This window comes from Grampus griseus, assembly GCF_964374135.1.
Source record: "Grampus griseus genome assembly, chromosome: 18".
In the NCBI taxonomy this organism is placed as follows: domain Eukaryota; kingdom Metazoa; phylum Chordata; class Mammalia; order Artiodactyla; family Delphinidae; genus Grampus; species Grampus griseus.
The window spans coordinates 63,334,345-63,350,308 of record NC_139012.1 but is presented as its reverse complement, the minus strand read 5'-3'; the positions used below and the strand labels follow the sequence as shown (position 1 = coordinate 63,350,308).

General features: G+C 42.2%; 1 protein-coding gene across 1 annotated transcript; it reads left to right on the top strand.

The window, feature by feature from the left end:
• Positions 1-262: 262 nt before the first annotated feature.
• DLEU7 (deleted in lymphocytic leukemia 7) lies at positions 263-15,808 on the top strand (the record flags this gene model as incomplete). Its single annotated transcript, XM_082676003.1, has 2 exons — positions 263-721; positions 15,602-15,808. The coding sequence occupies 2 exons, from the start codon at positions 263-265 to the stop codon at positions 15,806-15,808; spliced, it is 666 nt and encodes a 221-aa protein (XP_082532129.1).
• Positions 15,809-15,964: the final 156 nt, after the last annotated feature.

The following is a 15,964-nucleotide window of genomic DNA, read 5'->3' as shown; positions in this document are numbered from 1 at the left end:
TTGGCTGATTTTCAGGTGTAAGGGAAGCAGCACTTCAGGCAGCCTTGATTCCGAACAAGCCTATTCGGACTTGAAGCGAGCGCAGTGGCCAGCGTAGGTCACTGACAGCTGGCGGAGGGCGGGACCGGCCCCACGCGCAGAGAGGCAAGGAGGCGGCGGAGCTGCGGCTTAGGAAGAGTGACCCTGGCGACCCCAAACGCCCCGCCTCCTTCGCTCGCTGCTTCACCTGCCGGCCGAGCGCGCCGAGCCGCGGGCGGAGGCGATGGCTAGCCCCGCGCCCTTAGTGGCCTCCATCAGCCACCAAATGGTGGCTCTGCACACCCTGCAGCTTCTGCAGCAGGAGTGGGGCTGGGGGGATGGTCCGGGCGCCCCCGGGAGCCCACGCGACCTGGACCACGTGTCCGCCGCCCCAGAGCGTCGCTCAGACCCACGGCTGGCCCGTGCCGGGCAGGGGCGTGGGGAGGAAGGCGGGGGCAAGGGGGCCAGGAACGTGGGGTCCGGGGCGCGGGCGAGCTCCCCCGAGGTGGAAGTGGTGCGAGGCGCCGAGGGGGGCGCGGAACTGCTGCCCTTACCCCGGGGTCGCGGGCCCTGCACCCTGGCCCAGATGGCGATGCGCAGCGCGCTGGCCCGCGTGGTGGACTCGACCTCGGAGCTGGTCAGCGTGGAGCAGACGCTGCTGGGCCCCCTCCAGCAGGAGCGGTCCATCCCCATCCACCTGAAGGTGAGTCTGGCCTCCAGCATCCATCCCCCTGCTTAGGTTCCCCCTGGGGCAGGGCAGCGGACCGGGATGCAGACGAGGCTGAGTCGCAGGATCCAAAGTCGAGCTTCCCCCAGAGATTCAGCACCTCGGAGTGGGAATGAGGGAGGTGACATTCCGGGGATTAGGTACTTGGGACAGGGAACTCAGGGCCCACCTGGGGCCCACCTGACTGCAGAACGGAGATGCAGAAGGGCTTTGCCAAAACCTTCCTCTGGCCCTTTCCACATGTGAAGCTTCTAGGGACGGAGGACAGCTCCTCCCACCCCTTTCAAATTAAAAGCCGTTTCTCCAGAGCCTTAAATATACGTATTAAGTTCCCTCTGCCTTTTGTATGACGAAATCACCTACATTTATTTGAAGTTCCTTCGCACTTACGAATCGCAGTTGTTTTTGCGTAAATCCAATTCCGCACAGAGCTCGGGGGCCTCACAGAGTCAACCTAAATTCTCATAAAGTAGCGTGAGAGCGGGCTGGGTCCCGGGTGTTGAAGCAGGAATACTCCTGTTAAACTCCTGCTAAGCCACGCAGCCCATCTTTGTAGGGCACAGTCTCCTCTTAAGGTACCAAACGGTGTTGGCCGATTTAGCCAGGGAACAGAGCAGCTGCCTCCCAGGCTGAGCGGGTTGGTGGAAATCTGGGGTTCTGGAATCCAGTCTTGGCCTTGCCATTAACCTAATTGGCTTAAGGTCACAAATCTCTCTGAGACCTTCTGGCCTTTCAATTTTGATCTGGAACATTGCTTCATTCATTCCCTGGGGAGTCTAGTGGGAAGAAATGGGGGAGGGGTAATGAAGAAAGAGCATTTCTCAAGACTTGCTATTCTTGCTCTACAAGCCAAAGTTTGGGAAACCTTGATATATATTAGGTCGCACTATATACTGTAAAAGATTGATTTAAAATAAAAAAAAATAAAGCATAGCATTCACCTGAATAAATATTGTTACTCTAAACTAGGGTTTCTCCACCTCCACACTACTGACGTTTTTGTCTGGATGACTGCTGTGGGGTTGTCCTATGTACTGTAGGATGTTTAGTAACATCCCTGGCCTCTACCCAGTAGATGCCAGCAGCATACCCTCCCCACCAATTGACAGAACCAAATACTGCTAAATGTGTGTGGTGGGAGGGGAGATAAGGTCGCCTCCAGATGTGAAGCACTGCTTCATTCTGTAAAGTTTAAAAAATGAAGCTGCATCTCACCAGTGCTCTTGACTGTAAGAGGTACCTTTTTTTGTATCGCCAAGAAATTTTTTAAAACCCTGCCAATTAAACTGTGATACACATGAAGTGCGCTGTGATACTAGGAACGTATACAAGGCACAGGTAGGTTGGCAAAAGGAGAGACTGAGTGATCAGTTTTACCTTGGGTGATCCTGGAAGGCATCTTGGAGGAGGTAACCTTTAAAAAAAAAAAAAGAATGTTTACTCTCCAGGCATTAAAGGGAAAAAGCATTTCAGAGGAGCTGTGGGATCCAAGGCCAAGAGGTAATGAAAGGGCCTAGGGCTTTGGGGGAACTAAAATTAGTTCAGTATGGCAGAAGGCAAAAAAAAAGGATGCTGGAGAGTTAGGTGGGGTCAGGTGGGAAAAGGCCTGTGGGTCATGCTGAGGACCTGGACTGTCTTGCAGGCAAAAGGCAGCCATTGATATGACTGAAGGAAGGACCCTGATCAATCACAGAGGCAAGGTCAGGTCGGAAGACCATTGTCAGAGGGCCTGACCCAGTTTAGGAGCAATGGCGCCCTCTGCTCTGGACTATAAATCATGCCACTTGAGGTTAATGCAGCTGCCACTTCTACTTGGTAATCCTTTTAACCCTCTCTACTACTTGACTTTTTGTCCTAAACATTTTCTACTCTCCTCAAACTTTCTTCATCCAAACCTCAACCCTCTCACTCCTTTACTGAGAAAATTGAGGCCATCTGACACAAATATCTTCCATCCTACCTAAAAAAATCTCATTTCCAATCATCTTCTTTCTTGTCTCTAGTAAAGAAATACTGTTTGGTTCCCACCCCCTCCGCCTCCCAAATAACTTCTTTCTCTTAAGTGCTGGAGCAAATCTTTCATCTGCCCCTGGACTTTTTCTCTCAGTTCCTTCCTCTCTCTTTGTATTTTCTAGTGCTTCCACTCTGCCAATTCCTCTTAATCCATAGATCTGCTCAAATCTTCCTTCACCTACCCAGCCCCTTGAGTCTTGGTCCCCTTCTTCTCCATCATGAGCAAACGTGCAGATGTCTGGATGTATTGCTACCAGTGTTTCTAGAGGCACCCAGAGTCCCCATTAAGAACAGGGATCTCCACAGGGAGCTCAGCTCGGTGCTCTGTGATGACCTAGGTGGGTGGGATGGGGGGGAGGGAGGTCCAAGAGGGAGGGGATATATGTATACGTATGGCTGTTTCACTTCATTGTACAGCAGAAACTAACACAACATTGTAAAGCAATTGTACTCCCCCCCCCCCCTAAAAAAAGAATATAGACAACAACAACGACAACAAAAAAAGAACAGGGATCTCAACATTCTTGCTATTGGAGTCTGCTATTCACCTACAGGGGAGTAATGAGTTTCAGGGCTCCTGAGAACAGCCAGTGCTTTCAGAAGGGAGAGAAGCAGGGAGAGGTTTCTCTGGATGACTTGCCTCCTTGCCAGCATCTTGAAATTTTGCTTGGTTTGCTGTTTGGAGAAAAGGCAGTATCTCCATTAGGTTTGGAAGGTAATGCTTACAAAGCACTTAGACTCAAGGACACAGCAGTCTGTCTCTCCAGGGGGGCTGGTTATACAGACTTGGCATCATCATTACTGGTGTTAATTCAAATGATTTGGACGAGTTTTCTCTATATTTTTAAATTAAGAACATGCAGATTGATTTTATACATGAGAATGGTTTCAGGAGGATTTTGCTAAAGGAAATAATGCTTGCATGTCACTTGGAAGTGTGTGGAAATTTCCCTAACGTCAGGAGTGCCTTCCATGGCATTCCTTGCCACAGAGAGGAGGAAGACTCACTTGAACAGCACAGCACAGGACAGCGATCAGGTCCCATGAAGCATTTCAAACCTACTCTGCCACTTCCTGCTGCAGACTCTTGGGCAAGTTATTTAGCCTTCCTGTGCTTCTGTCTCCTCACCTGTAAAGTGGGAACAGTGGTATTTAACGTTATTGAGATAATGCATATAAAGTCTTAGCTACTGGCTGCTCACGGTAAATTGCAATACCTTTGAACTTTATTATTATTATTAATTATTATTATTATTGATTGATGCCTCAATCTTCAATAGTCTTATTGACTATTATTATATTTCATTCTTGATATTGATGGATCTGACTCCTGAACTCTGTATTTACTTTTGAGACTGTTGACAAAAACAGAGTTAGGATGACCCAAAGAGACTTCCAGGAAGCCTCCACTTTCCAGAGGTCAGCTTTAGCCCATGGCTGATGACTGACTTAGATATGTGACCATTGAGTGACTCGCTGATCAAACCACCAGAATTAAGGGAGTGAAATTTTCAGGCCTGAAGGCAGAGAAACCCTCACCATAATAATAATGCATATCTTTACAGTAGTTTACTATTTTCTTAAAGAAGCCAACGCTTGATATTCCTTTTGAGCATTTAGAGATTATCGAACTCATGCAAAAACAAACAAACAAACATGAAATGAGTCTTTTCATGGTGGTTAAAAATGCTTAACAAAACTGAGTCTTGTTAAATTTGGTGGAAAGGATGGAGTTAACCAGCTTGATAAAAATTTATTATGGGAGGAAACTGAGGCTCAGAGGAATTTAGAACTGCTGAAGAGTCTGCAGCTAAGAAGTAGTGGCCCACGATTCAAACATGGTTTTGTCTGACTGTTTCTACCAATCACAGTGCTAGCTCATAGGGGTGTTATGAACATTACACTGAAATAAAGTACATGAGAGTGCACAGTTGTCAGGGCACGGTCATACATGCCATGCACTGCACACCACTTCAGCTGCAATAGTCATTCTGCACACTGAGTATCATAGTCAGCTTGGGCTGCCATAACAAAATGCCACACACTTGGGTGGCTTAAACCACAGACATTTATTTTCTCACTGTTGTGAAGGCTGGGAAGTTCAAGAGCAAATTTGGTTTCTGGGAAGGGCTCTCTTCCTGGCTTGTGGACTGTCACCTTCTCACTGTGTCCTCACATGGCCTTTCCTCTGTGCCAGAGAGAAAGAGAGATCTTGGATGTCTCTTCCTCTTCTTGTAGGACACCAATCCTATTGGATTAGGGCCCCATCCTTATGATGTAACTTAACTTTAATTACCTCCCTAAAGATCCTATCTCCAAATACAGTCACACTGCAAGTCAGGTTTTCAACACATGAATTTTGGTGCAACATAATTCAGTCCCTAACACTGGGTGATTTGTGTCTCCTCTAATGATGATCACCTTACATAGTGACAAAAAGCCCCAGGTAAACGTGGGAAATCTTTATCAAACTAGCAACACTGGCAAAGATGCTATAATACTTGCCACCCAAAGGGAGCACAGAAATGTGTGGAGCACCAGAAGGAAGAGAGTCTAGGATTTTAAAAACTACTAAAAATGACCAACCCAAAGAGATCATTAACTAAGCCAGTCATGAAGTCACTCTGGTTGAGTTTTGTCTGTCTTCCTTTGATAGTTAAAAACATTTACGGTTTCCAAGAGTTCTGTTCTGAAGCAAGTTTCATGGAAACAATGGCTGATGCCAGCTTTTAGAGGCAGAAGAACTTTCCTGCCATTGCAGATAAAACTTGCCTGTGAGCTCACCCATTGCAGTTAACTAATTCTGGTACCAATAATTCTCTCACGTTCAGTGGTCCATGCTGGTTTTCTCATTCCACAGAGCAAGAGCAGTGGTTGTAAAACTGTTGGCTTTGGCTTCACAGTCATTGCTAAGGCTTTTTGCAAACTGCAAGTGTGGATATTGAGTTACTCAGAGGCAGACATTGATGATGAGTGCTTTTCTTCCCCATTAACATTGGTTAGTGAAGCCAGTTTCTGCAAATTTGGGAATTGTGTCTTTAAAAATTGCTAATATTCGATTGAAGAAATAAATTCTCATGGTTATATTATTAGTAGCCTTAGCCAGGGGATTGCTCTTTGTCTGGGACAAAATTGTGCTTTTATGTCAGGAAAAGGCCAAGTGACAGCTCTAGAAGTAGCTCAGTTATAGCTTTGTTATTCCTTATAAAGTGAATGATATGAAAATCAGGACATAAAAGCTTTCTGAAATGAACATTTAGGGAAAGATATTGCAGGCAGGCCCTAAAACAAACCTACTTATGTTTAATGTCTTGTGGAAATGCTGCCTTGCTTTATTTTACAATTTTGGGGTTTGCCTTGTGAGCATACCTGAATCAAGTGCTTGTATCCATCACAAAGTGCTTTTCATGAGACTTTTCTGATGAAAATGGTACTGTACCCAAAGCAAATGCATAAGGAACCTTAGTTACTTGTGAGCGTTTACACTGGGTACACCACAAGTAAAAATGTTTAATTTCCTGTGGGCGATAGACTTTTTATGGTGACTGGCAGATACTGCGGTTCTTCACTGGGTGCGTTATTAATACGAAGTTGCATATCTATTTGAGATTGACCTAGAGTTTAGGCAATTGGTGATTGATCTGGGCCCTGTGACTTTGCTGTTCAAAGCCAGATGTCAATGAACAAAATGCAGTTGGGGCAATTTGTAGTATACCGTTCCTGATAGTATGGTTTTCATAACGCCGCTCTAAAGTAGAGGAACGACACTCCCATTTTATGTGCACATCTAGCATGGAGGGTTGTGTTGGGTGTAGGCAAGAGATTTGTGCTCCCTCGTAGTTCCCAGCCCTGGGAAACTTTAGTGGAGAGTGGTTTGCTGTCCAGGCCGAAGTTCATTAAGGTCAGACCTCATCACAGAAAGCTGGAGGAAAGCTCTTTCTTCCATTAATACCCTCTGTAGAGTACGTTAGGCATTCAGGGAGAGTGAGAGGGAAAAATGTGAGAAAAAACACGTTTGTGGAGGCCATTATAAGAGAATATAGCTCAAGAAATGACTGTTTTGTAAAGAACCAACTTATTTTAAAGCCAGGAGTGAAGGGAATATGAATTGATTTATAGTTCCTGTAGATCTAGAAGTGATTTTGAAGATGATGTGATAGAAAGGTTTTGGTTGAGTTAAAACTTTCTCTGTGTATTGTTTAAAATTACCTGCATTATAGAGCCTATAAAGTCATATTATATTTTTGACTTTATTATCTATTGGTGTTGGTTTCAGAAAACAAGCTTTGAAACTGACTCCTAATGCTAGATTGTTTTTGCTTTTAAGCCTTTGGTTTTGATGGGAGTGTTTATTTTCAATAAGAAGCTAAAAATGGGCTTAACTTTTCTTCCCTTTTTGGACTTTGCAGGTGCATTTTCAGTTGTTCAAAGATTTCAGAAGTGCACATTCCTAATAAATACAATGCGTCATGCAGAAAAGTACAAGTGGGGTGGATTTTCTAAGAGACCTCCCTTACACTGGGTAGGAGAGAACAGACCGGAGGAAGGGAGAGCTCCAACTAGGAGGTCTCTAATTAGCTAGGAGTTGGCTTTACTTGGGGCGTGGAAGGTTCCATGCCTTGAATCCCTTCCAGATAACCACACCCTCTCAACTATGTTGCAGGGAAGAGGGCTGGACCAATGGGACAATCTTCAATTTGGATACGACCATTGCAAATTTGAGCTTTGTAACACTTAGTTAACCTTAAGAAAAATAGCATGAATATAGCCAGAAAACAAACATGAAACAATTCACATACAGACATTTTTGTTTCTCACTCAAAGCTAGTTGGGTGCCTCCCAGCTTGCTTCCATGGTGTCCCTGTTCACCCCATGGTGGCATCTGCAGCTCTGTACTTCTCATTCATTAGTCTGTCCCCAGCACTCGATGGCGAGCTCTGCTCTCTCTGTCATCCTGGCATCTGGCCCAGTTTCTGATTTGGGGTGTCTCTGATGAATACTTGAGTTTTGAGAGAGAGGTTAATTCCAGCTCTGCCACTTACTTGCTGTGCGATTTAAGGATGTCATTTAATCTCTCCAAGCAGCATTTCTTTTCATCTCTCATTCATGGACGGTTGTGAGGACTGAGTGAAATAAGGTATATTAGGAGCTTGCTTGGAGCCTGGTGCCTAGTAGGTGCTCAGGCTCATAGGCCTGACCAGTGTTCTTCAAACACTGGTTTGCCATGTTCCTCCCACGCTCAGAAGTTCAGGGACTTGACATTCAAGGCTGTCTGCACTAGCTTATCCTGATAGGCAACACAAAGCTCTGTTTTTCTCAGACTGGACTCCTGCCAGTCCTAGCCCCTGCTTGGCTCCAAGCCTTTGCTGGTATCATTCATTCTCATTGTGGGGCCATCTCTTTTCCCTATGAGTTAAATACTGCTTTCTCCAACACCACCTCTCTTATTATAGTGTCTGTACAGTCCTTCTCACCTGCCACTTTGCTGATGCCTCATCCAAATTTCCATTCCCTTCTACAAAGGCTGGCAATAATCTGATGGTCTCAACCACTTTTTTAAAAAAATTGTATTGAAAAATACAAAACAAAATTTACCATTTTAAGGGTAGTGTTAAGTACTTCACATTTTTGTGCAAACAATCTCCATGACATTTTCATCTTGCAAATCTGGAAACCCTACACCCATTAAACAAGAAGTCCCCATGTCCCCCCTCCCTGCAGCCCCTGGAAACCACCATTCTACTTTTAATTTCTATGAGTTTGACTACTCTAGGTACCACATATAAGAGGAATCATACAGTATTTGTCCTTTTGTGACAGGCCTATTTCACTTAGCATGATGTCCTCAAGGTTCATCCATGTTGTAGCATGTGTTAGAATTTTCTTTCTTTTTAAGGCTCAGTAGTATTCCATGGCATATATAGACCACATTTTGTTGATCTATTCATGTGTCCATGGATACTTGAGCTGCTTCCACCTCTTGGCTGTTGTGAATAATGCTGCTATGAACATGGGTGTGCAAATAACATTTTGAGATCCTGCTTTCAGTTTTTTTGGATATGTACCCAGAAGTGGAAGTGTTGGATCCTATGGCAAGTCTAGTTTTAAGTTTTTTGAGGAAACTCCATACCGTTTTCCAGAGTGTCTGCAGCATTTTTACATTGCCAGCAGCAGTGCACAAGGGTTCCAATTTCTCCACATCCTCACCCACACTTGTTATTTTCAGTTTTTTTGATGGTAGACATTCTGTTGCATCTGAGGTGAACTTGGCTACTCTTTCTGAGCCTTAATCTTATTCTGTGTCACATCTCCACTGAAGGGTTTTAATAGGTTTTAGCTCACCAATTAGATTCCAAGTTTCTGTAGAGAATATTTTTCTTTTCTCTTCTACACTTCCTTCCTCTCCTCTTCTTACTGACCTCCCATTTAGTGGAGTACTTTATTCATAACTTTAGATTGACGGCATGCTTTATAAATACAAAGAGCTTTCATATTCATGAGCTAATTGGACTTCTCATGGTAGCTATTATTTTTCCCATTTTACAGATGAGAAAACTGAATATTCCATAGATAAAATGACTTGTCCACGGATGGCTTACCTAAAGGATAGAACCAGGGCTCTAATAGCTATTCCGGTGCTTATGAAGGATTGAGCTTTCATTCCCAGGGGCCTTTGAAGCTGCCTGGAGTGCTGCACTTCCTAACTGACATCTGTAAAGTCCCTTTTGCCATGTAATGTAACATACTCACAGGTCTGGGAAGAGACCACAATTCTGCCTACCACAGGGCAGATTTCAGCTAAAAATTAGGAAGAAATGTTCTAAAAGCTAGAGCCATCTCTTCTAATGGGTTGCTTCCTAAGCACATGAGTTTCTCCAGTGTAGCCAAGCAAATTCTGGACAAGTGCACATCAGGTATGCTATTGAAAGGACTCACCCACAGAACGAGCTCTGTTTGAACTCTGTGCAGTGCTTAGATTGTGAGTCTATAAATGTCTGTTCTTCCATAGGATTGGGCTTTTGTGTTTTTTCCATAGCCCTCATCACATTTCACTGGACATTTGGAGATATGCTGTATGTGTCTCATTTCTCCTACTAAATTATAAGTTCTTTAGAGATCAGGTACCATGTCTTATTGTCTTTTATCTAGTGTAGTAATAAGTCATGTAGTGGAGACTAGATACATGTTTGAAATCAATTTAACTGATTTATTAACTGAGGCAAATAGGCCGAGGCCATTACCCCAGTAGATTAGTTGAGTCACGAGACATTATCTCAACACACTTTATTTATTTATTTATTTTTTAAAGTCTGTATTGAATTTGTTACAATATTGCTTCTTTTTTTTTATGTTTTGGTTTTTTGGCCATGAGGCATGTGGGATCTTAGCTCCCCAACCAGGGATGGAACCCGTACCCCCTGCATTGGAAGGCGAAGTCTTAACCACTGGAGCGCCAGGGAAGTCCCTCAACTCACTTCAAAATGTAAATGCTGGCCATCGATTTGGACCCCTGTAGCAATCAATACATTTCGTGTCCAAAAATCTGAGATTACACAAGGCTTTAGAAGTTCCAAAACCTGCTTTTAGATTGCTCAGCCACCATCATGTTCTAATTCTGGCAAAGTGCTCAAAGCACAGTGTAAGATATTACATCATTTTTGGAAGCATCTGGGACTTGCTAAATAAAAGCTGCTGGGAGGATATACTCTGTCATTGAGTGGAAAGCACCATAAGTGAAATCATCACCAATATTGATCATGTGAGTTTCCACCGAAAGTCCACGAGCCATTTAATATGCTGTTGCCTTAAGGCTGTCACCGGTGGCTCCTACCTTCTGCAGTAGAAGCTGGGTTGGAAGCCATGATTACTGGATCCATAGTTGGCTTTCAGACCTTCCAGAAAGGAAGAGAAGTGACCACCTGTTTTATTTTTCCCTTCCTTGGCTTAAGAGTCCCATGGAAAGCCTATTCCTATTAATTTGTTTTCTTTGACTATTAATATATTTGAGAAAGGATTAAATGGAAATACTGTACTAAAATAGTAAAATAAAGAGACTTTGCAAAGCTCGCCAGAGATCTGAAGTTTACCCAGGGCCTCAGGGACCAGTACAGCCCAGCAGTGGAATTTTATTGTATGTATAATTTCCCCCAAAGATGCCTTCTTTGCGTCTTTACAGTAAATGTGAAATTGACTTCAGATTTTAGGCCCACAAATATATTTTTAAAGGCATTTTAATCTTCTTTGGGTGATGAATGCCTTTGCAGACTGGCTAATAGGCACACGTCAGCACACATTTCAGTGCTTCCTTCTATTTTAAATTTCCTTTTGCATGTTGTCTTTGATCCTTCCACTTTGTACTTAGAGTTGGATTACTTCTATAAAGCAAGTGGACAATTTCCCTTGATGTGGATCTTGGGAAAGTAGTCCAGAGTCATTTTTTCCCCCTACTTTCTCATTCCCAAGCAATGTGCTGCAGCAATATAGGTGACCCCATAAACTGTGGGACAGATTATCTAAGTAGCCCCTTGATACCTTCTGAACAGACATGAGCAATACTCAAGGGCAGGGAAGCAAGAATGCTTTAAAGAGAAAAAAAGCAGGAAGGGTGGTAGCCTGTGAATACTCGAATAAGGGGACTGTGCTGTGTTAGCCCACACGGAGTCCTGCTGCTGTTGTTTTGCTGAATTGAATGAATGGATGTCTGTTTTGTTTCTTGGAGGATGTTTTCTAATAAACATTTTGCCAGAAACCCAGGTCCTTCTTCTTACCCAAGTGAGAGAGTTTTTATTAGGGAAAAGAATAGCTTCTCTTTCTACACAGAATTAGGAAGAAAACTAGTTCCTCATCAAACTTTGGTTCAACTTTTAGTTCTTCTTTTTTTTTGGATTATCTATTTTTCTTAAGTTTTTGAGTTGAATTTTTAGCTCAGGGATTTTCAGTGTTTAAGTGGTTTTTCTTTACTTATATAAGAATTTAAGTCTATGCTTTTCTCACCGGAGCTACAGCCCACAAATTGTGATATAGTAGTTCCATAATTGTTCAGTATACAGCATTTTAAAATTTCAATTATTTTTTCCACTGACTTATGAATTATTTAGAAGTGGATTAAGTCATACATGTTTTGGGAAGGTTATATACATTACTGATTTCTCATTTATTTGCTTTGTGATTTGAGTGATATACACTTTGATATTAGTTGAGACTTGTGGCATTATCATAAAGTCATCTTTCATAAGTAATACATAGATGTTTGAGAATAATGTATATTTGCTTATCTCCATTAGACCAAGCTTATGATTAGAAAAGATTTTCAATCCTTTCTCTCTAGGCTGAATGTCCTGTTGTTTGATCAGTTTCTGAGAAAGATGCGTTAAAATCAGTCTTTATGTCTGGGGATTGGATGTAAATTGAGATTATCATATTAGACACACACAAGTACAAAACTGTCATATCTTCTTGGGGAATAATAGTTCCTTTTATTAAATGCAGTTTATTTTATCCCTAATAATGATTTTTCTGGATTTATTTTGACTTCTCTTTGCTTGATGTATATTTAGTATATTTACATTTACTTTCAATCTTTAGGTGTTTTTAGTTTTAAACGTGTTGCTCGTAAGCAGCGTATAGATAGATTTTGAAAATCCAACCTGGCAACCACTGCATTTCACAAGGTGATTTATTTGGTGCTTTCTATTCACCTGCTTTATGTTTGTATTTTTATTTCTCCATTTTTACCTTCTATCAGTAGAATCAAAAAGGTTTTGATATACCTTTTCCCTCTGCTGATTTTGAAATTTTATTATTTCTGTACCTTTTTTTTTTTTTTTTTTCCAAATCTGTACACCAAGGAAGGTTTCCCATGGATAGAATCTCCCACGCTGTCACCTTCGGATATTCTCGCGGTCCACTGCAGCGAGCGCGGTCTCCTGAGGGTTGAAGGAAAGGGGTATGAAGCCTGCAGAGCTTTGCTAGGTCCGGGAAGGTGCAGCCGAGCACTTGTGCTCCATCCTGCTCGGTGCCGCGTCCCGGGCCTCCTATTCCTCTACTTTTAACGATGATCCTTACATTTCTCACATGTATACCTAACAAGCCTGAAATTTCTCAGTTTTGCTACTCGGCATTTTAGAACCATCTTGCTTTTTTTTTTTTTTTTTTTTTTTTTGCGGTACACGGGCCTCTCACTGTTGTGGCCTCTCCCGTTGCGGAGCACAGGCTCCGGACGCGCAGGCTCAGCGGCCATGGCTCACGGGCCCAGCCACTCCGCGGCATGTGGGATCTTCCCGGACCGGGGCACGAACCCGTGTTCCCTGCATCGGCAGGCGGACTCTCAACCACTGCGCCACCAGGGAAGCCCTACCATCTTGCTTTTTTAAACTACAAGTTAGTTGTTATAATTTTTGTTTTGATTAATCAAATCTTCAGATTTACACTGTGTTTTTAAGTTTCTTTGTTCACTGTTGCTTCTTACATCCTTTCTTTCTGAGTTGAATCTCCTCCTTATGAATTATATCTTTAAGAAGATCTGATAGTAAGAGTCTATTTGTGGTAAGTCCTTTTGTGCTTTTAAATAAAAGTATATTTACTTGGCCCTGATGTTTAAATGGTAGTTTAGTGGGACTAAAAAAAAAAAATCTTGGTTGACAGTTATTTGAGGATATTATTCTATTCTATCTTCAATTGTTATTGCTTAGAAGTTGGCTGTCTGGTCATCCAGACTGAACTCGTCTTTTTCTCTTCTGGTTGCTTTTAAGAGCAGTTTTACCTCAATGAGTTTAGATTTGGATTTCGTTTAACTTTTTCTGCTCAAAGCTTGTTTTGTTTCCTGAATCTAAGGATCAATTTGGGATCATCTGAATCAATCTGGGATAATTTTTATCCAGTATTCTCTTTGACTACTGCTTCTCCCCCATTCTTTTTCTTCTCTCCTGGAAATGTATCTGTTGTACCTTGTCATTCTGGCAATCCATGTCACGTAACTTCTCATTCATATTTCCCATGACTTTATTTTGCATTCTGGGTAATTTTCTCAAATTTACCATCCAGTTTACTAATCTTCACTTCGTATGTATTTATTCAGGTGTTTAACATTGAGTTTTTAATGTGTCATGATAGTTGTCATTTCTAGCAGTGGTACTGGGTTCTTTTTCAAGCCTGTTTTTTCTTAGGACACTTTATTTCTTCTTTTATATCTTTAATCATTATAAATATATTTTACAGTCTATATATGAAATTCTTGGAGTTCAATCCTGCCCTACATTGCATCGACTATATCATGGTGGATTGTACTGAAAATTTCATATTCTGAGTTTGTCTTCGACAGAGCTTTATGGGACTACTACTGAGGGGCATGGGTTGTGAACATGTTTCTGTGGAATAGGCTTTTGTTTGCTTTTGCCATGTGTCCATGGATATCTCAGACCAGTTCCAATTTTTAAATTAATGTCTTGGCATGCGTGTTCCAAGAACATGTATATGGTATAGAGGACAACTATAAACTCGAATTACTGTGTAGTATAGGTCCACAGTTACAAATTCATAGGGTCAACTTTACCTTCCACACCAAGCCCAGCTCAAGAGAGACCAACTTTCTTTTCTTGATAAGTATTGGCAGGCAGCTAAAGCAATCTACTTTTCTTTTATATCTGGTCCTTGGGGATTTCCATTACTTTCTTGCAAGCTCAGAAAGGATGTTTGTTCTGTATTATTTAGAATATAGTAGCAAGGCATTATGGGGAAACTACATGTGCCATGTGCCAGAACCAGAAGTCTGGGGGGAGTCAGTTATTTGTACATTTGAATCGTGAAGGATGGGGGGTTAGGGGTGCCAACCCCCCAAGCAGTCAAAAATCTGCATATAATTTTACAGCTGGCCCTCCATCTCCATGCTTCCAAATCCACGGATTCAACCAACTGTGGATAGTGTAGTACTGTAGTACATATTTATTGGAAAAAATCTGCATAGAAGTGGACCTGTGCAGTTCAAACTTGTGTTGTCTGAATCAACTGTATTTAAAATAAAACATATAGTCAACATTATCTCTGATACGGAATAATTTCAGAGTACCATTTACATGTAATGGATTTTAGAATGTGAATATTTGAGGACTAAAAAAATCTATTTAATTAGCTCATTCTTTAAAACTACCAATGAACTATTTCTAAATCTGCATTGGACATTTCTTGGGACCATGTTCATTAAATACCAAATCCTGTATTGGAATCTTGAAGACAGTGATTATGGAATAATAAGAAGAAAGTCTATTTGTATATTCGTCAAAGCTCTTTTAGGAACAAATAAGAGAAACTCAACTCCAAGTGGCTTAAGTAAAAAGAAATATTTATTGATTCAGATAGCTAAAAAATCCTGGGATTTATTGTTCAAGTACAGCTAGATTGACATGCTCAGAAAATGTAATTGGAATCAGTCTCCTTTAATCTCTTGTTTCTACTTTTTTTTCTGTGTTGGCCTCACTTTCATTTGAATTCTCTCCTTATGGTGGCAAGATGTTTTCCAACAGCTTCAGTAGAACAGAACTTCTCTTTCCCAGTCTAACAAATATCCTGGGACTGTGGCTTATTGGCCTGCCTTAGGTAATCTGTCCATCCTTGGCCAGTCCAAGTGGCTGAGGTATGATGTGCTCTGATTGACCTGGTCCCTGGAGCTGTGGAGTGGAGTCAGCTTTGGTCAAACTACATAGGCTGAGAATGGAGGAGAGTAGTTCTCTGAGAGAAAAATCGAGGTTCTGTCATCAGAAGACTGGACTGGAAACTGGGTACACAAAACACAACAACTGTCTTCCATAACCTATCTAATTGCTTGTTTGTGTTTGGTCTTCATTTCAGGACAGTGTTGAGTTTAGAAACATCTGCAGTCATTTGGCTCTACAGATTGAAGGACAGCAGTTTGACAGAGATTTGAGTGCTGCTCACCAGTGTTTGAAGATGATAGTCAAGAAGCTGATTCAGTCTCTTGCTAATCTTCCTTCGGATGCCCACATGGTAGCCTGTGCTTCCTTGAGACAGATCTTACAGAATCTCCCAGACATATGAGTGTTCAAGACACTGGAATTAAAACCACAGCGAGCACTGCTAAGAGGACTGGCTACCTTAAATTCCTAAGTGGATCAGCAGACAATGGATGTTTTTATTCCCAGGAAGGAGAGACTTGGTAGCATATATAGCAGTCTGACCAGTGGCATCTGTAAC